The sequence below is a fragment of the Enoplosus armatus genome, chromosome 5 (genome assembly GCF_043641665.1).
Source record: "Enoplosus armatus isolate fEnoArm2 chromosome 5, fEnoArm2.hap1, whole genome shotgun sequence".
Lineage (NCBI taxonomy): Eukaryota > Metazoa > Chordata > Actinopteri > Centrarchiformes > Enoplosidae > Enoplosus > Enoplosus armatus.
This window is the reverse complement of record NC_092184.1, coordinates 7657577-7683479: the sequence shown is the minus strand read 5'-3', so window position 1 is coordinate 7683479 and position 25903 is coordinate 7657577. Positions and strand designations below refer to the sequence as shown.

The 25903-nt window shown below is 40.4% G+C and overlaps 5 protein-coding genes across 5 annotated transcripts; 4 read left to right on the top strand and 1 right to left on the bottom strand.

Moving 5' to 3' along the window:
- Window positions 1-401: 401 nt before the first annotated feature.
- On the top strand, window positions 402-821 carry thrsp (thyroid hormone responsive). The gene has a single exon (XM_070906549.1). It carries the CDS (start codon window positions 402-404, stop codon window positions 819-821), a length of 420 nt encoding a protein of 139 aa, XP_070762650.1.
- Window positions 822-1173: 352 nt separating this feature from the next.
- On the bottom strand, window positions 1174-2817 carry ndufc2 (NADH:ubiquinone oxidoreductase subunit C2). Its single transcript, XM_070906137.1, has 3 exons — window positions 2584-2817; window positions 1723-1866; window positions 1174-1362 (listed from the first exon to the last, which is right to left on the bottom strand). The coding sequence occupies exons 1-3, from the start codon at window positions 2720-2722 to the stop codon at window positions 1313-1315; spliced, it is 333 nt and encodes a 110-aa protein (XP_070762238.1). The 5' UTR covers window positions 2723-2817; the 3' UTR covers window positions 1174-1312.
- Window positions 2818-3797: 980 nt separating this feature from the next.
- Window positions 3798-6435, top strand: rab30 (RAB30, member RAS oncogene family). The gene is made up of 5 exons (XM_070906588.1): window positions 3798-3830; window positions 5133-5231; window positions 5321-5404; window positions 5531-5714; window positions 6185-6435. The coding sequence occupies exons 2-5, from the start codon at window positions 5139-5141 to the stop codon at window positions 6433-6435; spliced, it is 612 nt and encodes a 203-aa protein (XP_070762689.1). The 5' UTR covers window positions 3798-3830; window positions 5133-5138.
- A 3068-nt stretch (window positions 6436-9503) lies between these two features.
- On the top strand, window positions 9504-21091 carry prcp (prolylcarboxypeptidase (angiotensinase C)). Its single transcript, XM_070906268.1, has 9 exons — window positions 9504-9683; window positions 13452-13589; window positions 13673-13774; window positions 14028-14209; window positions 14740-14897; window positions 16664-16836; window positions 18696-18863; window positions 18982-19169; window positions 19962-21091. The coding sequence occupies exons 1-9, from the start codon at window positions 9504-9506 to the stop codon at window positions 20182-20184; spliced, it is 1512 nt and encodes a 503-aa protein (XP_070762369.1). The 3' UTR covers window positions 20185-21091.
- Window positions 21092-24407: 3316 nt separating this feature from the next.
- Window positions 24408-25637, top strand: LOC139284847 (protein FAM181B). Its single transcript, XM_070905188.1, is given in 3 exon segments — window positions 24408-24439; window positions 24441-24508; window positions 24511-25637. Coding segments are annotated over 3 exon segments (1227 nt in total).
- The last annotated feature ends 266 nt before the right edge of the window (window positions 25638-25903 follow it).

The following is a 25903-nucleotide window of genomic DNA, read 5'->3' as shown; positions in this document are numbered from 1 at the left end:
GGTAAACATTTTGACATCCCTCAGCTCATTTTCTAACATAAAATTAATCAATATCAAACCATGTTTTTTATTTATTTCAACAGAGGGCCTTCAAACATAATGGTCTGCCTGGTTAATGATTTGACAGAGGTTCATTTTGGTGCACGCTGATCAGACATTGTCATGACCTCGGAGAAATTACAGGTTGTGTAAATCAAATAAAGATAAGGGTTTGACTCCACATAGTACTCAAAGCGTACCTGAATGTATCGGATGATGCAGTTGCGTAACTGCACTGATCAACCCACCCGAGCTCATCATATAAATTCACTAGTGCCTGCTCTCATGGCTTTGCACTGCACACTGCTTCCTACTGTCAGCCACCACAGCACAGGAACAGCCGACCATATCCAACAGGAACTATGCAGTCTGCCGAGGCCAAATTCAACAAAAACAGCCTGCTCTTGGCTCTGAGACGATACAGTTCAACTGTCCGTGACATGGAGCAGACAGTTCTCCTGCCGAGCCTGCTGCGAGATGTGCCCTCTGATGAGGTGTGGGACTGCGATGCAGCTGAGGAGTCCTGCAGCGACCTCTATGGCAACTACCTGATGCTCAAGGCCATAAGAAACACAGTGGAGAGTGGCCTGGTTCCCCTGGATGACCACAAAGCCAAGAAAAACATGGCGCTCAACAAGACCCTGGATCCTCTCTTGGACACAGATCCTGAAGCTCTCTTCCGCTTCCACCTGAGAGGACTGTTTTCTGTGATGAGTGACCTCACCAAGAAGACTCAGAGCCTTACTGACAAATATATGGACATCATTGGAGTGGCAAATTAAAAACAAAAACAAAACATGTAAGATATGTGGACATCTGGTGTTTGTAAAAGTGCTGTTCTGTAACAAAATCACCTGAACATCTCACATGTCTGAACTGTTTACATTCAGTAGCCCTTCTAACTTGAATATGGAATAAAAGTGTATTGCCATCAGATTAATTGTATCTCTTAATTTGCTATCTGTAATAGTCCCTTGGAAACTATGGTTTGAAGATATGACAAAATAGTGATTGATTTAATGATCATGAAACTACAGTGCAGAGTTCTAGGCTTCATTCATGTCACAACACACAACCTTACACAGAATCGTGCTTGTTGCTTCGACTAATCAGGAAAAATGCAGTGAGAAAATGTTGAATTTGGGTGTATTTTATTTACATAGCTATATTTCACACAATAAATGACTTTAGATTTCAAGACCAATCAAGACAGATGGTAGTCTGCAAGTGTTTTCTCCCTTCCTTCCTCTTCCATCTCACCAGCCACCGGCACTTAGCGTACAGGATGGAAAGGCTCGACAATCTCTGCAAAGGTCTTTTTTTCTGGTGAGATAAAAGAGAAACAATTTGATTACACATAGGTATGGGCCACCATGTTTTAAATTTCTCTGCAAAGACCTACAAATACCCTATTGTGGTTCACACACTACAGAAATTATGGCACAAATATATACAGCTTGGGGCTTCATACCCTTATGTTGACCATGTTTTTAAGACTCTGGTCTGTTATCAGCATACGACTGCTGGTAAATTAATAAGAAAATATATCAAAATATATTCATACAGAGCACTGAACAATACTGATAAATAAATGCCATTGTGGAGTAAAGTGGCAGTGCATCAAACATTATATATAAGGACAGCAGTATTGTTGGGTTCTTGTGTCTTCTGTAATTCACTTACCCTTTGCTGCAAATTCCTCTGGATGCAGTCTGATATACTCGTTCATATCTCGATCAAGTTTGGCGAAAGTGTAATTTTCATATTTTGTAAGATGGTAGCCGATGAACCAACCAATTGTTGCCAGCAGGAATTGTCGATGAACACCTAAAAAAGGAAATAGGACAGATGATATTATTGTGTTTTAAGCACACAACATGACAACACTTTAATATGAAGTGAAAAGCACAAGTATAATCTTTCATTGTGCTTATGTGGATCTCCAGGCTGGCACCTTATACTTTTCAAAATAAGGAGAAAGAGGTTTCATTAAGTTCTATTTAGGTCTTTTTTCTAATGCTACCTGGTACTGAAATCCAATACAAAACTATAATAAATACATTTAAAAAAGCACAAGTACACTATATGATATTGAGCATACAATTTGGATCGAGAAAGGTTCTGAAAAAAAAGGGGCACCCCAAGACAGACCCTGGAAATGTTGCTATTGGGTGAGTCAATTTTGTGTTATTAAAGCTGATAAGAGGAATATACCAACATCATAAAAAATACCAACATCATTACTTAAGCTGTTCTATGTCGGTCTACAGTATAGGAACCAGGCAATGACTAAATAGTTAACTTGTAATTATTTATTTAACAGTTCATTTGTTACTTACTTTGAATCTACAGGGAGTAAAAATGGGTAACCATACACGTTTAGCTATCACAACGAAGGTGCCATAACAAGTTAACGTTACTTCTCCGCTATGACACAAAATATTGACTATTTGCTAAAAGCAAACGAATAAATGCTGCATATACTTGACAGGAAGGTGCAAGACAGACAAGACAGTGTGAAAGCCAGCTAACAAACATGCTAACCTGACTTTAGCGGCGGCCTGTGGTTAATGGCATTATGAAGCATCGCGGAGCACCAGCCTACACCGGCTAGCCACACCGAGTTCCTGTTGGCGACTCCCGGAGGAGGGAGAGACTTTGCCTCGTCTGGTACGAAGCCCATGGCGAGAAATGTCCCTTCAATTCAGAAATTTTAGTGACCTCCCAGCTGCCTGCGTTTACTTATCCGCTATCACCTCTCGTAGGAAGTCAAGGGCATGGTCTGCAACCGAATGAATCGTCCGGGCACAACAAATGAGAACAGCTTCAGTTCCGCCTATTCTGTTTCCTAGCAACCAATGCCAGAGGATAAAACTTTACATTTAGCGATAAAGGCGATTACTTTTCGATGACATTACATTGTTATAGTGTTCTACAATATAATACACTAACACTCTTATCCATAACGTTACACGGGGAAGGGAATATTTACGCCAAACGAGGCTCGCTGTAAGCAACTGGAGCACTACTTATGTTACCACAAACAGTTATAACTAGCTAATTTTCGTAGCTATTGGCTGCTAGCTAGCTAGCAAGTAACAGATAGTAGCTATGGCTTTCGTCGCAATAGCTATTGTAGGCTATTGTTGAAGCCGTACCTTAGCAGTACTGTTAGCTTATCATAGGTAGCTGTTATATGTATTAAGTTCTAGATCCTTGTGTCCTTGTAACATTCATGATAACGTTACGAGAGCTGCAAAACAACGGTATAGTCCTTTAGTAAAAAGTGCTCAATTTGAATAATGTCCCCTATTATTAAATCATTGACTCGTGTCTGTTATAACAGTTTTTGTTGTAAGTTTCTGTACTGTAACGTTAGGTGGTCTTGCTAATACACATTAACAATTCCCCCCCGGGGATCAATAAAGTATTTCTGATTCTGATTAACAAGTTACGAGCTTATTTGTCATCACCCAGTAAAGTTGCTCCTGGCAACACAGCCGACAGATACATAACAAAGTTATAGAGTGAAATGCAGTGGAATAAAATAATAACATTTAACAAAGTAGAAATAGCTCCTCGGTGAAGTGCAGTTCTTGATGTACAGAGTTACTTTGCATGTGAGCTGATGACATCATTGAATGCGGTCCTCCTCCTCCTCTTCATCAGACAGGCTGCTGCTGAGCTGCTGAGGATACACAGAGCCCTGCCCAGCAGTGGCTTTGCCTATTTGATGAGGTGACCTATGCATACCAAGTGGTTTTAAGTCCGGGGATATCCCCGTGTTTTTGGTAAGTACAAACTATTTCCAGGCTCGATGCGCAGGGCTGACTTTGATTTTTCCCTCCTGCAACTGCAGATAGTGCCAAAATGGCTAGAATCACACGGTAGCTGCTAGTTGCTACTGTTGCTAGCTTCGCCCTAATGGCTATCAAGGCAGACTGAAAATGAAACCTTATTAGGAAGAAATGTAACGTTAACTCAGATTAAGTCTGTGCAGAATGCTACAATATTACTTTGCATTATAAAACAAGAAAAGGGGGTTAAGAAGGAAATGCGACACAGGGAAAATTACATTTATATTCAAGCGATTCCAGTTGAATTAAACCCCAAAACATGGTTCATTGTATCAAGGTTGGCATTCAGTGATTCACGTAGTCTTACAAGCAACAGTTTGATTTCTTAAAATGTTGCATTTTACAATGAGATGTCGTTTTCAAGCACGTTACAGGCCCGATTCACAATGCTGGTGTCGGAGCAGATGTAACGGTACTGCAGAAAATACTAAAATTGTATGTTACCATCCCTGTTTACATGCAACTCACATGTCGCTGTGTTGTGTGTGGTCACTGACAAAAGAAACAAGAGATCCATTAGCTGCACTTTGTGCTTAATTTTGCATATTATTCACTCCAACCGTGTTTCGAGCCTCCGTGGCTCCATTATCCACCAAAAGTGAAGCAGGGCACCCTAAAACTGCGCTAAGCAAAGATATCTCACGTTGTGTTCACATCATGTGATGTAAAAATGGGAAAATCCGGTGGAGAAGTGAAACTGTGTAACTGTATGTTGTTCTCAAAGTTCAAACTGCGCCCAGTGTTTGAGGTCTTAATGGTGGAGCATTGACGACAAAATGTAATAAAATATGTATTCAGTATATTATATCAGTAGCGGAGATAGGGAGGTGTAACTACGACATTAGTAACCATGTTATTAAACTGCTTGCTTTGGGTAGTAGTTACCAAAATGGACATTTCATTTTTATCATACAGTTTCCATTGCTATCAGTGTATTTCTGCAAATGAGCTAAATCTGAACTCAAATGTACATACCGATGATCCGAACTAGGGCATACTTAGCTCACAATTCCTCTGATTTGTGTTAGTGAAGATTATTCAGGTCAGATGTCAACTGTGATCTCTCCTGAGGGTGCTGGCCTGTACGCCACTTTCACAACAGTTAGGTAGTCTTCACTGTCTGTTTGCCCGTAGCGTCAACATGCGCTGGAAACAAATGTGGTCACTTTAGTCAAATGCAATGATTTCGAGTTAATGCATTTACTTACACATCTTTTGTCCCTTTATTTCCCACAGTTTAGCATGAGCATGGAAGATTATGACTACCTGTTCAAAATAGTTCTGATAGGAAATGCCGGAGTTGGGAAGACATGTCTTGTCCGGCGCTTTACTCAGGTTGGTAAAAGTCTGAGCTTATGAGTTTGGAGTTATTGATTTACAGAGTATTAAGACTATCACACTATATATTTCTGTTTTTATTTTAGGGCCTTTTCCCACCTGGACAAGGGGCTACTATTGGAGTAGATTTCATGATTAAAACTGTGGAAATCAAAGGGGAGAAGGTCAAGGTACGCAAAGATTTAGTTTTATATATATATATATATATATATATATATATAAATAATATCAGATGCCTTTATGTTTTGTAATTGTTTGGATGGAGAGTTGCTCATTTCAAATATTATGTTTTCCAGCTGCAGATATGGGACACAGCTGGACAGGAGAGATTTCGCTCCATTACTCAGAGTTATTACCGTAGTGCCAACGCCCTCATTCTTACGTATGACATTACCTGTGAGGACTCCTTCAGGTGCCTTCCAGAGTGGCTGAGGGAGATCGAGCAGTATGCCAACAACCAAGTGGTGACTATATTAGTCGGTAAGAAGCTTTACTCTGTGCTTTAATAACTGGTGGACCTCTTTTATCATCAGGCTCATTGTCCTTTGTGAGAAAACTGTGAATAATAGTGTGCACTATATTTTACTGGAAGTGGCCTGGTTTTCAGAGCCAGCTTAAAGGTGAGCATGAATTACTGAGCTGATATCAGAGGCAGTTTCTGCATAGATTTGCAAAAGACAAAGCCAGATTTGTTAACATGCATTCTATTTTGTGATTTCTCAGAAATCTTTGTCACTTATCAGGAAAAATATCTCATGAGAAAGCTCACACACTGTGTTTGCTTACATCCATCCCACACATGCATGCACACACGTACACCTCCACTTCCATCTGTCTCATCTATGTCCACGCTCCCACCACTGTTCAGGAAGACAATCTGTGATGTGATGCATGAAGCCACATTCTTACTAGTTACATGTGTTGACAGATGAATGTCATATATCTTACAGGTAATAAAATAGATCTGGCAGAGAAGAGAGAGGTTCTCAGACAGAGGGCTGAAGACTTCGCTGAGGCTCAGAGCATGCTGTATCTGGAGACCTCGGCCAAAGAGTCCGACAACGTTGAGAAACTTTTCCTCGACCTGGCCTGCGAACTCATTCGAGAGGCCAAGCAGAACAAGCTGGATAACAATGACACTGCCCCAATGCCCGGCGAGGGTAAAACCATCAGTTACTTGAGCTGCTGCAGCCTCAATTAGAGAGAGCTCAGCCTTCTGGCCCTGGTAACTCAGTAGCCATTGACTGTAGAGGGCAGATGGCCGAGCCCCAATGGCTCCGTCCCTCTTAAGATGGCATAAAGCCACTTCTTAGTCCCGTCATTTCTAGTCCCATGCCTTTTTTAAGCTGTACAAGGGAGTTAGTCAACCGTAGTTTGGCTTTCCAGGAACAAGCATTTTAAGATGCTGCCATTATGGAGAACATTGTCCACAATGCAACAGGATATTATAAGTATGTCAGCCTGATGCATCCAGGAATCTGAGTAGGGCTCCATTTTGTCCTCTTCATGGTGAAAGTTTCCTGTTTTTTAGGATCCATTTTCATTAAACATCAATATTCACCAGCAGTATTAAGTGAGTAAAAAAGTTCTACCAGGTATTTTGTTACAGATTCCACATAGCTGACAGCAAGTGTCACAATCATTGGAGGTTGTCAGTAAATGGTAACAATATGTTTACATACAAACCTAACCCTTTGAGATCTGATCAAGTTGCAAAAAAATGTTTGCAAACTTACCCTAAAATCTGTTGCACAATCATTTCTTTCCCACTAGTTTTGTCTTCTCTGAGAATTGCATACAATTTTATTAACTTTCATGATCTCATTTCTGAGTAGTTGTTTGCACCTGTCATTACAAACTGTGAAATATTTGTTCCCAATAGAAGATTTTTACTTGCTGCTAAAATATGTTTTTATGTCAGATAACATAAACGGAAACATGTATAAATACTACATTGAAACAGTATCCTGTGACACCATTATTTTTTTTTAGCATACTTGCAGTGCTTGCAATTAGTAAGTTGATATAGTGTGAAGCAGTTGGAAAGGCCTCAGATAAGGACTTTTGTTTTTGTTTTTGACCGTCAGCTGTTTCTTTTATCCATAAACGTGAATATTTCTGCCTTTGTTGTTGCTGCCTAGCCATGAAATTGTATCACTTCTTATTTGTTTGAAGGGGTATGTCCATGTAGTTTCGTATGACTTGTACTTCATATGCTTTTATTGTGAAATTTCTAAATCGTCCAGCATGTTTTGCCATAATTTGTAGTGTCTAACTTTATCTTTCATATATTTGCCATAACTGTAATGTACTGTATTGCACAATGCCATATACTGCACACTTATTTTTATTGTAACATTTCGTCTTTTGTTGTACAGACTTGTAGTACATCTTGGCACTTTGCTTTTATACTTTTTATGTTCAGTAATCCCTTTGTACAACTGGCGAACGTTTTGTTTTGCCTTTTACCTTAGATTTAACAGCAGTTAATTATTGTTAATCCCTTGCATCTTCTTGTCAACTCGATATGGCAAATACAACGGAAAACACTATTGGGATGTTGTGCTTCTTTTCCTTTATGTGTACAAAATAATCCCTAAAAATGACTCTGTATAACATTAAATAATTACACTAAATATCTTGTATTTGTCATATTATTATTGCTTATGGCCGACCATTGCACTGTAAATGGTTAAATTAGTTCAAAAGTCTGACTACTAAATTGGACACGTTATTCCCAGGTACAGATAAGAATATGGAAAGCCTACAAGGCCATTATTCTTCTACTATTTTAAATACACTCAGGTCAACATCTCCCTCTAACATCAACATAGACTCCAGAGAAACTGCTAATGCTTAAAAAAAAACAAAAAAAACTTCATTGATATTTATTTGTAATTGATGATGATTGATCCCATACAAATATTATTCAGACTAAACAACTGGTAAATAAAAATGGCCTGTTGCTAACTTGCCCTGTGTATTTAGGAACAGGAGTTTTACTGCCCTCCATTGGTCACAGTTGGGAACCGCATCATAAAATGTATCATACTGGCACCATTGCAGACTTTGGTAGGAATAATAGTCAATGATACTGATCCATTATGCTGTGTTCAGACTACACGCCATTTTTGTCTCTTAAAATAGTCACTGTGTCAGATTAGGAAATTATTGTCATATATTCTTGCCACGATTTAGCCGAGAGACAAGGTAGACTACACGTTGGTCCCCGACCAATCATAGCTTGTGCTTTTTTTTTACTCGATGTGATCGGAAAGGAGGTGCTGGAGACTGACATCTGGAACAAGGGCACAAACAAACAACGGCGTCCGAAGTGTAGTCATATATGAAGTCATATATTAATGAAAAATATAAATATGTTTCCAACCAGTTGTTTAACCTGGTGACAAGTAAATAAACTGACTAGTTGCTTACTTGTCCTGATTATGTTCAGAATCACGACTGCTTTCTGTCCTCCAGTGGTCACAGTGAGGAATTTAAATTCATCAAAGTAGCGTCAACACAGAAAAGACAGCATACCAAAACTTCCGGTACACACTTTCAAAAGTAAAACTTAAAAGATATACAGTTGAGTACTTTCCAGTGATTATTACACACATTGTCAACTGTCTCCAGGAAAAAGTAGCGTTAGAAGTACAACTTTTATCGCCAGTAAAAACACCCATTACAACCATCACTCCACTTGCGCCCACTATGACGGCTGATATAATAGCATAGTGACATGCCCGGTATAGACTTTCAAAATAAAACCTTAAAATTAGGAAGAAGTGCAGGTTTACACAGTGGCAACACAATGGCGGTTTTACGCTCGAAGCAGACTCTTCTCGTAAGTCATGAGCGCGTGATTTTGGCGTGTTGAAGCGGGGCACCAGTGCGTGTTTCCGGTATACTTCTGCTTTGAGAGAGAGTCTATTTCGAGCATCAACTTGCACGTGTGCAACTGAGACTCCCGTCAACCCTTGCGAGCGTAGTTACACTAGGAGCCATCTGTTCTCTGCTGACTGCTACAGTGAAATTAAAGTTGCAAACATGTTGGAAAGACGTTGACCCGACGCTTCCTGTGCAGCAGCGGGCCGCCTCTGCTCTGCTGCTAAATTTAGGCCACACGCTGTCTGACAACACCTCTCTGGATTTGCTGACAGGCGAGTCTCACTTCCTTTCTTTTTTACGGGACAGGTCTCCTCTTCCCCGAGCGACCTCATTATGTGAAGACCAGTTTGTTGTGAGCTGTGTTTGACAGTAGCAGCAATGAAGGCTGGAGGCAGGACGGAGGTTTTGTGCAGAGCTGCAGCTGCCTGCATCCTAACGTTGTGTCTCGGCTGTTTTCACGTGACCGCCCTCAAATCCCAACTTTTCACCAGGCTTGGTGGGTCACCTTACTCCACTGAGACCCCCATCAGCTATGAAACATTTTATTTTGACCAGAAGGTGAGTTTCTCTTACACTTGTTTAAGTTCACTGTTTGTCTGTGAAAGCTGTATTTTACAGGTATGTTGGTTTCTTCCTCTTTTACTTATTTCTCTTTCACTTCACTTTCACACAATGTTTGATTTGTACCATACACGGGCTTTAGTTGCGTAGAAGAGTAATAATCTAAATAAAAATATAGAAATGATCCCCATATTTGGCCTGAAACATCTTGCGATGTAAAATAATATAGTAATTGTGATCAGACTGGTGGTGTAATCTCTGAAAATGATTACCTGCTCATTATAGTTTGCATCTTTTTATTTACCACTGCATTACTTGGCTTCATTGTTTGCTATTTTCTAATATCTGCACCACTTGCTCTTTCTAAAATGTTCAATGCACTTAATTCTGTAGAAGTTGTACATGTGTTGTGTCTGCAGACAATAGGTGTTTCCCTCTGGTTTCCTGTAGTGAAGGGAAACCATCACAATTGGCTCTGTTGCTGCCAGCAGAACTGTAACTGGATCCTTGCCTAAAATGGTCTCCAGGGCCCAGTGAATGTGAAACATTTTACCTCAGGGGGGTTTGAGAGATCTTCATTCAGCCTTTACATTTTCCATTTACTGCTACTTCATGGACAGTCACATTGTGAGTGTGTGTGGTGGTACGCAACACAGCATCACGTTTAGTGACTTGTAATCTGACTCATACAGTCACAAGACTGAGCTTGTGTGAAAGGTAAACTTAGCCAGTGTACTCATGTTTAAAGATGACTTTTGTCATTTTGGTGTAAATCAGAATAATGGTTATTATTAGTAATTTACTAATTTTAGACAACGAGAGGAGGTTACTCGTCACCTTCATCACATACTGATTAATTACCTGTTTGAGTTAATCTATAGTATTATACACACACACACACACACACACACACCATCTTCCATGACAGCAAACAGTGTGCTAATTATGGAAACTTAAGACAGGTCATGATGGTGCATTCAGGTGCTCCAAAAACTGGTATATCTATTCACAAGTTGATAGTGCTATGGTCTTAAATGCCAGGATCACTGAGAACTTAACTCTGAAATTAAATAATTTAAGATAAAGGCAATAAAGGCAGTCTCTTAACTGAACATGTTTAATCAAACCTGACAGTAAATCTGGGCATCACAGTATCTGTATTAAACTTTAAATTCTGTTGAACATTTAAGACTTTGGACATTGGACAGTTTCGCAAGCATTTCCCAAGACCCATGTTTGTAGACATTAGGATAAGACAATCCAGTATATAAGAAAGTAAAAAAGAAACAATCCCTGATGCTGTTTCTCAACCTTAAGTCAAGTTAAAGTGAGAGGATTCATAAGCAAAACACATTTAAAATAATACATAGATTATTATAAAGTATATTAGCAAAGCACAGAATATTAGTATTTAGAGCCGCACCAATTTGTTGATCTATCATTGCAAAATATGGATTTGCCGCTTTTCCTTGTCTTACATCATAATGAATTAAATATTTTTTTTGTTTTGGACTGTTGGTCAGAAAAAAAAAGACATTTGATAAGCTAACCTATAACCCTGGGCTCTGGGGAAACTGTGATGAGCACTTCTCATTATTTTCCAATAAATCCAGAAAATAATCATCAGATAAATGGAAAAATGAAAATAGAAGTGTTTTATTATATATTACTATTGTGTTAATAGGGTGTTAATAGTGTGAACAGGGGACAATGCTCCACACCTGGTCCAACCCACGGCATCCTGCCTAATCAGCCACACTGACAAGAAGATAAAGACCATTTCCTCCCTTCTGATGCCCATTGTCTTGTCTGATGTGGGATTTTTTTTGTTTTTTGGCCAATCAACAAGATATTATGTGCTTTGTCTTCGACAAGTACAACAAATAAAATCCCTGTTATCCACATTTCACTACCAGTAGCGAGTCTGCTGTTTTTACAAAAGAATCATCAATCATGCTGCCTTTTTCTACACTCTCAGTGGGCCGAGCTGCTGTGAGGAGGAGAGCACCAAGCGATCAAGCAGAGGAAATCCTCTCGACTGCACTTTGCCTCCGGACAATGAATGGAAGTGTCCTTTAGGATCCTTGATGTGCTCTCGTTTTTTCCCTCATGTCTCCATTTGCTGGATTGTAACACCAGACGCAGCCTCTTGTAGAATAGTTAAAGTACTGGTCCAGTAGATGGACACGATGTGAACTGAATCTTAATTGAAACCAACTGCCCAAGTGCTGCCTGCAGTAACCACATGGTGGCACTACTTATCAGGGTGTGGATTTGTTATGAAACCAATCTCATAGGTTTTGTGATGTGAATGCTGAGTGGGTGCAAGTGATGCAGTCCTCACCAGGGGTCCTTTTGGTGAAGCACTTTATATATCTGACCGCTTTAGTTTTGGGCCTTTTATATCATAGTTTATAGGAATATATTATAGAATTTGGATTTCAATAATTGAAGAGGTTCACTCCCAAAATCAGACATCTACTATTTGAAAACCCTGGTATAAATAACGAACACAAAATATAAACAAATTGGAACATAAAACAACTTAAATTCTTTTACAAAAATTGTGAAAACTTTACACTTTGGATGACCAACGCCACTGAAACTTATTCTGCTGTCAGACTGCCGAACTTTTCCTTTAAACGGTCTCATGGTCCCCTCACACTTAAAAGCACTGCCAAGCGCTAAGGAGTCGAGGCTTGAATGAACACATTGAGGCTCCAGAATCTTTTTGCTGTCATTGGCTCATAAAAGTGCTGCCTGCTTTGTGTCCACTGAGGAGGGAAGGGAGCGAGGAGGGGGGAAAAAACAAAACAAAAACATTTTGTATTAAGTGTTGGGACTGTTTCAAGGGCTGGACGACTCCACAGCGTCATGGGGTTGTCTTCTCTGTGAAGCTGATGGTTTCTTTCTGCTTTTGTTTAATAGAGAATACAGGAAATATAGTTGAAAGTGGAAGATACCCCAGAATCCCTGAGGTTTGATGAAAGGATATCTCAGAGCTCTTCTAAAGTGGAACTAATGTGGCATCCCTTAAACTGGCTCCAACATTTTTTAATACAAATTGGGGCTAATTACCCTCGAATCCAACCTCGGGACTCTCATTTCACCACGCCATAGTTGGCACAGGGCCACGTATCCAGGTCAGAGCAGTTCATGTGGACTGGACGGCATCCTATCTGAAGATTTTAACATCAATAAATTATTGCCACATTAGGTTTACTGTCAACAAGTGTGACCGATGCAAGACCTCAACTGCTTTGTTACAACGGGAGATTGCTCTGTGGCTCATATCAAGACCAGTCTAGTTTGCACTTTGAATGCTAATCATTAGTAGTAATAGTGATTAGCATTACTCCTCCGTATACATGTGTAAAATAAAGCCTTAAGGCATTAAATCCACACCCCTGTGACACATTGTCAACAAAAACCGAATCTTAAAAACTTCTGTAACTGAATTTATGAAAATGATGTCTTTTTAATTTAATAGGTTTTCAAAATATTTCATGAGACAGATGACAGAAGCCACCAGTGATCTCAACCATGGTCTCATGTGTTGCTTTAACTGTAACGGCGAGGTTTTACATTTAAGTGAGATGTTTTGATGTTAAGCAATACTGGTGCAATGTTGCAATTTTTAAGGACGTTTCCGGACAGTTCAGCCACACTGAGAGCAATTATGATGTTTGTGATCAGTTTGCGCATCTGAACACATTTAAGATTACACACTAGGTTTATGTAGTTTCATGTTTTTGTTTGTTACAGATTGATCATTTTGGATTCCTAGAAGATGGCACCTTCAAACAGAGATACCTTGTGGCTGACAAACACTGGCAGCCTGGAGGACCTATTTTGTTCTACACTGGCAATGAAGGCGACATCACCTGGTTCTGCAACAATACTGTAAGTGTCCCGTCCGTTGCCTTGTATTTACGCTGCACATAATCCTACATCTGACTCAAGACCTGCCATTGTTTTCTCTGTAGGGCTTCATGTGGGAAATTGCGGAGGAGTTGGGCGCCATGCTGGTTTTTGCAGAACATCGTTACTATGGAGAGTCCCTGCTATTTGGACAAGACTCTTACAGTGTAAGTGAAGATACAGTGTTACACTTGGAGTACATCGAAGTCTGATTAAAATCTGACTAAATACGTTTCATTACATGTTTTTTGGGTTCCCAGCCAGCAAGGAACTCTAGTATTTGGTAGCTAAAGGTGTTAAAGTATTACTTGCCAAAATAGATTTCACTCTCAGTGCCAGTGATTAATTTAATAACGTGTGTGTATTATTTTTTCCAGACAATTCAACAATTTTACAACAATACTTGTCATTTGCTTGCAGGACAGCAAACACCTGAACTACCTGACGTCAGAGCAGGCCCTGGCAGATTTTGCAGTGCTGATTCAGAACCTGAAGAGCACTTCACCTGGAGCTCAGCACAGCCCTGTCATCGCTGTTGGGGGTTCCTATGGAGGCATGCTCGCCGCCTGGTTCAGGATGAAATACCCCAACGTAGTTGTAGGGTAAGATATGAGTGCAGTTGTGATTTCCCCAAAGGTATAACTTTGCATGTTTGCAGCTCCAAACTGTAGCAACAGTTAAAGGAAAGGTTTCAGAGTCATCACCAATCAAACAACAGGGCTCAACTGACTCACTGACCTAAGTGACTCATCTGTGATCGCTTCACACCAAAATGGACTGAATTTCTGGGGTTCAGCTTTCTTTTGACAGAGTGCTTGTTCAGTATTTCTGTCTTAACATTTGGCTTCATCATCTCCTGTCGGCAAATAAATATAATAAACACCAAACAGGATGAATCTGTGGGGTCTCTTTTACATTCTTGCTGTGGATCCTCGCTCAGACGCACGGCAGACGTACATTAAGTATCAGAGTTTGAATCAGTGATCCATTGACTTCTATACCGCCTTTGTAATCACTCCGTGGCCCCAGCAAACACGTTACACAAAGTAGGTTAAAATTACCCAGGATAATGAATGTGCAGCAATTTTAAGAAAAAAAGGTGTAAATGGTTTTGCTTCTTATTGTATTTCAGAGCTCTGGCAGCCTCCGCACCAATATGGCAATTCCCTGGTATGGTGCCATGTGGAGACTTCTACAAAATAGTAACACAGGACTTTGCCAGAAGTGGACATAACTGTGATGCAAACATCAGAAAGTCTTGGAAGGCTGTTAATAATGTCTCTTCCACTGGTAAGTCAAACAGTTATGATGGGCTGATTTATCTCATCTGTCATATTATAGGAAATATGACGTAGTATAGAGTAATAAATTCACCATAGTTAAGCTGATGTATGAGGAAGGCTCCTGGATTCTAAGGATTTCTGCTTGTTTGTCCATATGGTCCACATTTGTGAATTTGATTAACTGTCTACTTAAGCCTGAAACCAGACAGCTGTTCCTAAAACTTTGGGTATAAAGTCTATAGCCTCTCCACAGATGACAGATTGTAAGACAGAATATGTGGATCCATAAAATTTACAACCTGCATAACTCAGACTATCTGAGTCCCTTAGTATTCCGCTCAGATCGGAATAAGAAAGTGTGTCTTTACACGATCCCCTGGTACCTTTTCCATTATCACAATCTGAAACTGTAAGAATAAGCTTTATTGAACCGAGTGGTACTTCTATTCATATCACACCATCAGTGGTAATATTACACCAATAAAAAACTCAATACCACTTTCTAACAATGCACCCCTTAGAAAGGGTTTTTAACATTTATAAATAATGGTTTGATTAATTGTTATTGAATCATTTACTAATGCTTTATAGAACAGGTATAAGCTATTAGTAAGTGCCCCTTAAATTGCCTTAATACATTAATTTAATAAGTTAATGTTAATAAGTTGTTAATAAATTATTTTTGATGGTCAAACTGTCCATTTGACATGATTTTCCGATGAATTTAACAGATAGCTAAAAAACATCAGCCTATAACTGATCTATAAAGCAGTGGTGAATGATTAACAACAATTAATAAATCCATTACTCACAGCTTGTAAATCATTTATAAAGGGTGCTTTATTAGAAAGTGGTACCACATCAGTCCACATCAAATACTTTCAAAATGCACTTTGATAACATCCCTAATAGAAAGTAAAAGAAATATTTCACATGCTGTAAGTCTTTGATTATTAGTGTGCAGAAAATGTCACTCCTCTCACAGCCAGGGCCCACACAAGCTGCATTGAGGCTTCACAACAATCTTGATGACATCACAGTACAAGTAAGCAAGTACTGACAGAGTCTGGTGATTTGTCAGTATCCGCCCAAATGCAATTAAAGAGGGAGATCATCCTGACTGATGGTATTTTCAGCCAATCACAGCGAAAAGCTTCAAATAGATGGATGATGGTTGTCACCTTGTGTGTATTTTGGCTGTTTTTTGGTTTCATCTGTCCCAAAAACTTGTGATTCTGAGGAATGAAAAAGTTGAAAAAGAAGAATATTTTTTTCATTTGGAGGACTAACTACAGACTTTGAATAAAAGTAGAACTTCCCTGTTTGATTTAACTTTGGTGGTTAAAGTATAAAGTGTTTTCACAGGAATTAATTTGCTCAAGTTATCTTCTGTTCCACTCGCTTTCGTTTCTGTGTTTTTTCATGAGGCTTTCTGTCACCATGCTCTTCTGAAAAGATGAAACATGATACTGAGGTTCTCTGTGCATATTCTGAACTAAATGAGTCTTTGCTCCTGTTCTGGACAGTCAAGTTTGAGCACCCTGTCACTTAAACCACGCTAAAATAATGGTTATATTATTGACATTAAGCAGCTAAAGCTATCATAAGGTTATGATGTCACCCCTGTGAAGACCCATCTTGGTTAAAACAATAATGTCAAATGTCAGTACCCAGTAGTGTAGTAGATACAGTAGTGCATGATGATATGGACAGTGCAGTTCAATGACGGAATGATAATCAAATGGAATCATTTTTTTTCTCTCTTTTGACAAGCGTCTGGTCTTCAGTGGCTGTCAGAAGAATTCAGTTTGTGCACCCCTCTTAAAAACAAGAATGATGCTTTCGGATTCAAGAACTGGCTTCAGGAGACTTGGGTGAATCTGGCTATGGTGGACTACCCCTACGAAGCTAATTTTCTCCAGCCACTTCCTCGCTGGCCGATCCAGGTACAAACAGCCACTCCTAAAATACTGTATCGAAAATTCATTCGGTGTGACAGTGGTTGCTTTGTAGCATGGACCACAAAAATTATCCAGAACTTAAAAATTTAAGCTCTAGTTAAACTTCAAAACTGATCTACTGTCTGGCATCTTTAAATTTTGTTTGTCTTTGGTTAAGCGCCTGACATCCTGTCCTTAATTGAAATGAATGTGCAATTCAGCCGATTGTGTTACAAGTGTTTGTTGTGGTCTTCCAAGCTTTTGTTTACGGCAGCTGTCAATTAGCTTCATTAATATTCATAAGGATCTAGTTTCTTTTAGATTTTAAGTATTCTTTAGATGAGCAGCTACAAGTAAGCCACCGTTCTTTTCTTCTCTCGTACCAATGGTCCTTTCATTTGCACACTCCGTCAGATCTCTGAGGTGTTCCTCTTAGGACGCTCACATGGCACCACAGAAAGAGGACATTTGCCCAGAGCAGCTCATGAGGCCGTTAAAACAAAGGTTCACCCACTCTCATTTGAATGAGACTGTAACAAATACTTCACTTGACACTTGATGTGAAAACGTAATCGCATAAGTTGCCAAAAACATACTGCAATCATGCAAAAAAAATCTGTCGTCAACGTTACAGAACGTCTTTGTTTTCATGTACAAGAGCTTTGATGGTGCGGAGGCTGATTGACTTGGGTGCAGTTTATTCTACCAGTCACCTTGGCACGTCACGTGCATAAACCAAGCTCTGCTATTGACCCCGACTCTCTGCTCGGCGCTTCAACACCCCTCTGAGTGCCCCACACAGCAGTCTCAAACTAAAACTTATGTAAGTACTTATGTAATGTAACTGCGATACATTTTTTGTTTGCTTATTTGATCAGCATTTAGCAGCTGAATAGATCCAGGAGAACTTTGTAAGGTGAAATAAACACTAAATGGTCATTTTGAGTTTTTTGGCTCCTTGCCTTTAATGTATGCGACCCCTATGGGTGGTTTAAGCGGTTTAGGCAGTGGGTGCAAAGAGGAGCTTTTTTAATGACAAAGCTAATGTGATTATCTGAGTGAGTGTGAGAACGGGGTATTGAGGGCTTAGAGGAGGGAAATCTGTTGGCAGAGATGAATGTATAAGCCTAATCCTATCTGAAAAGTAAGGAGAAGATGCTTTGGAGCAATTGCAGTGTTTTTTTTTCACGGTATAAATCTTTGGTTGGACATGTCTGTGGCCCTCCTCATCCATCGACCACCAACTCCTCCCCAGCGCGCAGACAAAAGCCTTAGTAACAGACTCCACACTAGCGCAGCTCCCCTCCAACCTCTAAACAAGAAAGCCCAGTTTCTCTGCCTCACAAAGAGTGCAGAACAACAGCCGCGGCCAACTCTGCTGCTGCAACCATAACAACACGCAGCGAAATAAAACAAAAGCCGAAACTCAAATATTTATCATCCACGCTATTAATTCTGAGAAATCAACCGTGGTCAAACAAAAGTAGTAAGGAGAGCAAAAACCTTTAAATTTCAATCATTTAAATCATTGGCTTTAAGCAAATGGATGGGGTTTTTTTTCCTCTCGTGCCAAGATTAGAGCAATAAATTCAAGTTCATTCCAGGGAATTTGATATGCAAATCAGGCGCCACCACTTTTTATGTGGAAAAACACTTTATGGGCCACAAGAAAGCAATCTTCAGTCTTGTAAACAACACGGATAGGGAAGGGAATTAGATATTTAAATGTTTCTCTTTAATGTTATTTAAAAAGAAAACACATGAAGCTGTTAATAGCTTTAACAGCTTTTCTGAACTGCAATGTAATTACATACTTGTAGTTAATTCTTTTGTGTGTTGCTTATTTAATGTGTTATATTTTCAAGGTGGTGTGCAAGTATCTTGCTTTCGATTCCACTGTGTCTGACTACCAGCTGCTGCACGGTGTCTCCCAAGCAGCCAAGGTCTACTACAACTACACGGGAGGCTCGTCCTGTCTCAACACATCTCAGACAGCAACCGGCAGCCTCGGTTGGCTCGGCTGGTATTACCAGGTGCGGTAACACAGAGCGCAGGGATCAGCCGTGTCATGCCGAATAAATCACTGCACAGATTTGTCAGTGGGCAGCTTCACCTGTCACAATGAATATGTGTTCAATCCCTCATCCCCAGGCCTGCACAGAGATGGTGATGCCCATGTGCACAGATGGCGTCCAGGACATGTTTGAACCGGAGGAGTGGAACTTCCAGGCCTTCTCTGATGAGTGCTACACCATATTTGGTGTCAGGCCACGAGCTGAGTGGGCAGGCACAGTCTACGGGGGGAAGGACATCGCCTCTCACAGCAACATCATCTTCAGGTAAACATCGCTTGTAAAATGTCAGGCTTAGGCAGAAGCTTCCCTGTGTTTAGTGCAGCGAGAGCAATTAAAGTGCAGAGTTTGACCGGCTTTTATTGCAGACAAATTAAGAGTACCCACCTGGGTAGCCACAGGAGGTAGACAGAAGTGTGTAAAACTTAAATGAAAAGGCTGACTCTGATGTGGCTTAATCACAAACAGGAAGGAGGGTCATATTAGGTTAAATACCAATTAGCAGCTTTTGTCAAGCTATAAAAAGGTCTGGCAATCAGTAATTTCATTTGTGAGTTTTCAAAGCAACTCAAATAAATTCGTAACTTCGTAAATTGGTAATTTGTATCCAACAGCCCATGTGGGGAGTCGACAGACCCACCATTTGTAGCTGTGTTTGCAGCGGTAGTTTAGTCACTTTAAAGTGTTTTATTATTTTGTGTAGAACAGTTCATGGTGTTTTTACTCTTAAGTCCATATTTTATTTCAACCTAAGTTCTGACTTACAAAAGTGTAGTCTTGACTACATTTACCTCCTTGTACAGTTGGCATTGCCCAGTACATTCAATACAGATGAAAATCCAAGAGAATGAATGAATAACTGATTTTATGTTATTTATGAACTTTCCTTATTGTGCTGGAAATTAGTTTTTCATTTGTGAATTCTGACGTATTGACTAGAATGTAAAAGCCACTCATGATGTTATTGTGTTGCTTTGCTGACACTCCATGCCCTAAATGAACAACCTAATATGTTGTACATGAGTGTCTGATCATATATTCTCTGCTGCTGTATTTCAGTAACGGAGGACTCGACCCGTGGTTGGCTGGTGGAGTGACTCACAACATGACAGATTCTCTGGTTTCCATTATGATTCCTGACGGAGCCCATCACCTGGACCTCCGCTACAGCAACGATCAGGACCCGCCCTCAGTCCGCGCTGCCCGGGCGTTAGAGGTGAAGTATTTTCGAGAGTGGATCAGGCAGGCTAAAAAGACACCTCAAACTACATCAACTCCCTAGTCCCTAAAAGCAAAGCAAAATATTACCCGGATTGCCTTTAGCGTTAATTGTGTGATATGGTATTTCACAGGGTGCTGTCTCCGTCATTATGCCAAAGTTTGTCACTTTTTTAATCAATGTTGGAGATTATTTTTTATAACTTTAAATGATGGAATTTTTTATTTAATGATTTCAGCTTGCCTCTTGATTTTAATGACAATGTCATTAATCACTTGAGAGTGTTTTTTTAATCTTTATCACATAGCCATGTTCAGTGCTGGCGTATCAGACTACAATTTTTCTTTGACCTAATTAGACACACTAAACTTCTTTTATGCCAACTATACATTTCCAAGGGCTTGGAGACAGAAAGGTACTGTATTATGAGCAGAATGAGATCTGTTTGTCATGTAAAAGCTGTTGATAACAGTGTAAATATCTTTGTTTATGCATGTAATCACATAATTATCATCGAAAGACTGGCCTTGCCAAAACCCATTGAGGCCTCTCTGCCTCCAAGCTTGTGTTTTCTTTTTTCAGTCAGTGTTACAATCAGGGATACATTCAGAGTTATTCACACTCACGTTTAGTTTCAGCATTACATATTGACACCCCTTAAGTTTTTTTGTTGTCAGTCTTGTTGATTAGCCATTGTTGTCATTCAGGTGTATTTGTTCTTTTAAAATGACTGTATTTTGTAATATGCATCTGAACAGTTAAATAAGTCTCAGGAGAAACGCTCAGCACCAAATATAAAGAAAATCAGTTGTTTTATAAAATGTCCACTGAGTGTAATATTAAACTTGATTTGTTATTGTTCACAGAAGAACAGTTGCCTCGCTTTTTGAGTTTTCTATTTATGTCTTACGCCATCTTTATTTAACATGCTGCCATTCCCAAGAAAGTCATCTTCCGGTGAAACTGATTAAAAAGCTCTGATATTATATTGTCATTTTTCTAATGGTCTTATATATGGATGTACTGTTGTTCTGTTGAGTGGACTCCTTGTCATGTTTTGGAGAGACTGGGGCTTTTAAGTTGCTTCCACCTAGCAGGAACAATTGCATGTGCTTGAGATTTAATAAAAACCCAATCGGAGGAGGCCAATAAAGTAAGTGGTGGGAGGTTATTGCAGCTACGCCTGCTGACCTCACCCCTGTGGACCAACCTGTGGGATTCCCCCTGGCACGCATTCATTCACTGGCTGCCATTAAAGCTCTAAATTGCTGCACCAAGGCAGCCCATAGACCCTGGTTTGTACCCCCTGCTAGTAATATTATTAATACAGCTCCTGGGGTGCCAGAGGGGTTGAGAAGGGTTGATGGAAGGTTAAAAGTGAGACGGTGAGTGGATGCAGGAATCGGCAGGGACCAAGAAGCCTTTTGTAGTTCACCATGAATTCACTTTTTTTCTTTCTTTTTTTTTAAATGTCAGGCTAAAAGATTCAAATGTCATGAAAATGACTAAACCACTTTGACTGGCAACAAAAACATATCTTGCTTTGTAATTTGCTTTGAACCATTCTGGACAATTATTTTTCTGCCCCACTTCTTTTAAAGCAAATGTACTGACATGACATGACTTTGTAAAGCAGATGGGGAACATGTCCTGCACTGGTATGTGGGTTGATTTTCTACCCGGAGACACAAAGCCTGACTTCTCAGCATTTTGTCACAGGCTTGACTGGATTTCAGACACCCCAGTAGAAAGAAACATAGCTAAACATGGGGGAGGACGGGGTCTCCGCCACTAAATGCCATCCTTAAACTTTTCTCAGGACTTTGAGAGGTCATTAATTTTGCTAGCCTTTTCTTAGTCTCTGACACTGGCCATCAATCAAAGGTGTTATTAGTATTCGCTCGACCCCAAACTCTGAGTATGTCCCTGCTCAGACGGGGACCACACACTAGTAGGAAGAGATTAAGCCTGTGTGTGTCACATCACGTTGCACTGAGCACCCTGCTCCCTTGGGGTTGGGTGCTGCTGAATAAGTGAATTCTCAGGGACAGAGGGCGTGCTGGTAATGTTTAACAATATCTCAACAATATGGATCTGTATGCTTACCAACTTGCTGATTGTGGAAAAAGGCACCGCAGATTACTAATGACTTTCTCCAAATTTAAATTCCCCAATGGTTCAACCATAATGAGTTTTTGAAAATTCAATCTATAGTTTGACCTCTGCGATTTACGCCAACATAAACACTGATCATTTATAGGAATAAAAAACTATTAACCTCACTTAATTTCATGAGATTGGAGACAAGTCAGTTGCTCCTTAGTTGAGCTCTCAGTTCATATATTTTTTCCAAGCTGGTCCGCCGCAGCCCATCCCCTCTCGCCCTCCCAGCCTTTATGCAACAATAGAAACTTGTTTCCGGGATCTGTGCGTCAGGCTCTGTGATGTGAATGACCCACCAGCACAAAAGCCAAAGCCCCTTGACTGGGAAAAAAAGGGGGATATGGCTGCCATGACTGTGATGATGTCACTTTGCCAAAATTGTGCCGCTAGCAAAGAGAGGGAGGCAAAATCACTTTGGGCAGGCGTTAAAAGCTCAGTCCTCCTCCACTGTATTCATGAGATGTCGTGATATGGCGGTAGCTGACCTCCATTTCTTCCTAAACCTATCGCTTAATGATCTAAAAGTTCTGAATTTACGAATAAATGACTGTAAGCCAGATGAAATGAGTACAGCTGAATATTCTCTGTAGTCTCTGCAGTTTCCCCTCATGTCTTGTTTTTTCTCGGGAGTATCAGAAGGTCTTTCATGGCCAGCTGTATAAACAGAAAGATATTCTTTGTTTTGTAACCATTTGTTACTCATAGATTTGAGTTTTTCCTCTTTTCTTTTCAGTCACAGACTTGTGTTGGGCCACAGATAATTAGATCAGTGCTATCAGTTTCACTGTCCCTTTTCTCCCAAGGAATTAACATAAGAAAGAATTTTTTAACAGCCTCACTGCCTCAGACGGTTTTTTTTTTTCCATCCCTCCAACTCTTAAATGAGTCACTGCCTCACCTCAACATGCACTTTTGTAAGAGCAGGAAACTTCTTTCAATTATTCAGCTGCAGCGTCTCTTAACTTTGAAACAAGAATAATAAATGAAGGTTTAATGTGATCAGATGGAGACTTCTGCAAACTCTGGTAAACAAATAGAAAATATGTGCAGAGTGTAACAGTAAGTTGCACATTTTTATTGTATAGTTTAACTATGTCTAATAGCCCATTCACTCAAAATTCACTTGAAATTCCACTTAAATTGGGATAAGTGCTGGCAACATAACAATCTGGCTCTTGGACACATCCTTCATTGTATTCACTGCTGGCCAAGAAACTTCCTGTAAATGTGTTATTGTTTACAACAGAAGTTTCATACCCAGGATTTCTTAAGGTCAACATTTCTTCTGGCACACTGAGCCTGAACTGCACTTTATTCCCCTTTAATTTAACAGCTCCGGCAGCTTTTCTAGTTAAATCGACTGTTCATTATTGAGACCCATTTTACGAAGGGGCTGTGAGGTGCAATTTAATGAATCTCTGGCACAAAGCTCCCTTTCACTGCCGGGCGAAGAATAGAGGCTATTTAGACCCTGTAGGGCTTTATGTCAAAGGCAGCCCATAATAGTTGTCAGGCCAGGGCAGAAATTCCCACTGGCCTGGGAATGCACTAGAAATCAACTTTTGCCATGAGCAGATTAAGACACAAGCAAGCAGTTGGGAAGATTCTCCCAAATAGTGGCATCTGTTTGGGCACAAAGATTTTCCCACAGAAAAGAAGCCTTTCTCACTACTGTATGGCCTTGACTTGATGGTTGGGTTTGTTTCAGTGCCTAAATGAACAGTAATTAGATTGCAAGTTAACTTCTATTTGGTAATCCAGACAGGAAACACATAAATGGGCGTGATGATTGAATAGAGGTTAAAATGTTTTGAAAAGCAAGCAGGAATCAGGATTTTTGTGGGATACTTAACTTGAACGTTTTTGGTTTAAATATTGTGTTTAATAATTGTGTGTAAAAAACAATAGTTTGTTGTGAGTTTAATAGAGAGATTTTTGTGTAGAAATACTGTATCCTTCAGGATTTTAAAGACTTTTGTGCTCACTGTTACAGTAATAACCTCCAGTTTCATGAAAGCGTTTTTGGTTCAGAGCACACACAAACAGTTAAACTAGAGGGGGAGAGTTCTGACGGGGGTTATTGTCTTCAACTCAGCAGGGAATTTCAGACAAATCCCTCTTAGATGCAGGTGGTCAGGCACAAGCAAAGAGTTAAGTCCTGCGGTCTCTTTGCCCCTCCTCTTTGATGTTCTGACATCATTAGTCCAGCCCCCTGAAAGATCTCCTTGATTTCCTCAGAGCCCTTCACTTCTACTCTGGAATGTTTACAGGAACTTCATGAGCAGCATCAGGACCAAGTGTTTGTCAGAGGGAAAAAGACATGCTCTGAAGAAACTTTTGGTTCAGGGATCACAGCAGACGCCACAGGTGTAGCTGCTGGGCTCAACAGAGTAATGGCTGTTCAGACTGCAATCATGAACCCTCAGTTCATGAATTTCTGCTTCCCTGGTTCTGTGATGGAGTATGACGTGGAGAAAAGTCTGGACGGGAGTCTCCTCGGTGAGGCAGAAAATGAAGAGGACTACAAAGAGACCACTAGGGACTTGCTGAGCTTCATAGACTCAGCCTCCAGCAATATCAAGCTGGCTCTGGACAAGCCAGTGAAATCCAAGAGGAAAGTCAACCACCGGAAGTATCTACAGAAGCAGATCAAAAGGTGCACTGGCATTATAACACCAGGAAACGTAGCAGAGGCTCCTGTTAAAAGACAGGGCTCCCCCCTGGCTCAGCCCAGCCCTTTGCAGAGCAAAACTCTACCTAAGCGTGATGGGGTCCAGGCCAACTTACAGAGCAAGAGCTTGGCAGCCCTCTTCAGCCCTGTGAAGGATATAAGGGGTGAAAAAGCCAAGAAACCACCCCTGAGGCATCGCAATCTGCCCCCCTCTTTCTTCACTGAGCCTGCCAACTGCTCCAAAGTCAGCTCCACATCTGGGATGACGCTGAAGGACTTGGAACGGGGCAATCCTGAGGCTGCAGAGTTCTTCGAGCTCTTGGGGCCCGATTACAGCAACATGGTCAGCGACCAGGACCTTTATCAAAGCATGCCTCTCCGGGTGCAGCCAGAGATAGGAGGCCTGGATCCTGCATCGTACGACGCTCACCATTTAGTTGGTGGTCTCCTCTACTCTGAGCCCTGGACTAGCTGCTCAGTACCCTCTAAGAAACTAGGGGGGAGCCTGCGTACGAGCCCAGCTCAGCCTCCTGTCTACTGTCCCTCTGAGACTGCTGGGTCCATAGAGGACAACGCACTGTGCACTTTGGCCTTCCCGAACTTCTTCACAGACTGCTCCATACCTCAGGTCACTTATGATTTAAGTGGTGGTTATAACAGAGCTAATTATTCATCTCTATGAGAAACTGACAATTCGGTTGTTAGAAGTGCTGGTAAAAAAAAAAAGCAGATACAATTGCTGTGACAAGTTTAACACTAGTTCAAGAGAGTTTGATGTTACTGTATCTTATTTGTTCATCTGTTGTGGAAGTAATATTGCAACTGGATTTAAACATTTTGTATCATCCCCCCCTCAACAACAATGTGCGTCACTAAAGAAACACGGAACTTCAAATGTTTTCATAAAAAAATGTCCAAAGCTTTTCAAGTAGCTGGATACCATGTACA

What these genes read in the sequence shown, in the direction of transcription:
- rab30 (XM_070906588.1), top strand. Translation starts at nt 5,139, where the DNA reads ATGAGCATGGAAGATTATGACTACCTGTTCAAAATAGTTCTGATAGGA. An exon ending in TTGTCCGGCGCTTTACTCAG is followed by an intron (nt 5,232 to 5,320) that starts GTTGGTAAAAGT and finishes TTTTTATTTTAG; the next exon opens with GGCCTTTTCCCACCTGGACA. An exon ending in TCAAAGGGGAGAAGGTCAAG is followed by an intron (nt 5,405 to 5,530) that starts GTACGCAAAGAT and finishes TATGTTTTCCAG; the next exon opens with CTGCAGATATGGGACACAGC.
- thrsp (XM_070906549.1), top strand. Translation starts at nt 402, where the DNA reads ATGCAGTCTGCCGAGGCCAAATTCAACAAAAACAGCCTGCTCTTGGCT.
- prcp (XM_070906268.1), top strand. Translation starts at nt 9,504, where the DNA reads ATGAAGGCTGGAGGCAGGACGGAGGTTTTGTGCAGAGCTGCAGCTGCC. An exon ending in TTGGACAAGACTCTTACAGT is followed by an intron (nt 13,775 to 14,027) that starts GTAAGTGAAGAT and finishes ATTTGCTTGCAG; the next exon opens with GACAGCAAACACCTGAACTA. An exon ending in TACCCCAACGTAGTTGTAGG is followed by an intron (nt 14,210 to 14,739) that starts GTAAGATATGAG and finishes ATTGTATTTCAG; the next exon opens with AGCTCTGGCAGCCTCCGCAC.
- ndufc2 (XM_070906137.1), bottom strand. Translation starts at nt 2,722, where the DNA reads ATGGGCTTCGTACCAGACGAGGCAAAGTCTCTCCCTCCTCCGGGAGTC. An exon ending in CAGGCCGCCGCTAAAGTCAG is followed by an intron (nt 1,867 to 2,583) that starts GTTAGCATGTTT and finishes TTCCTTTTTTAG; the next exon opens with GTGTTCATCGACAATTCCTG. An exon ending in AGAGGAATTTGCAGCAAAGG is followed by an intron (nt 1,363 to 1,722) that starts GTAAGTGAATTA and finishes TTATCTCACCAG; the next exon opens with AAAAAAAGACCTTTGCAGAG.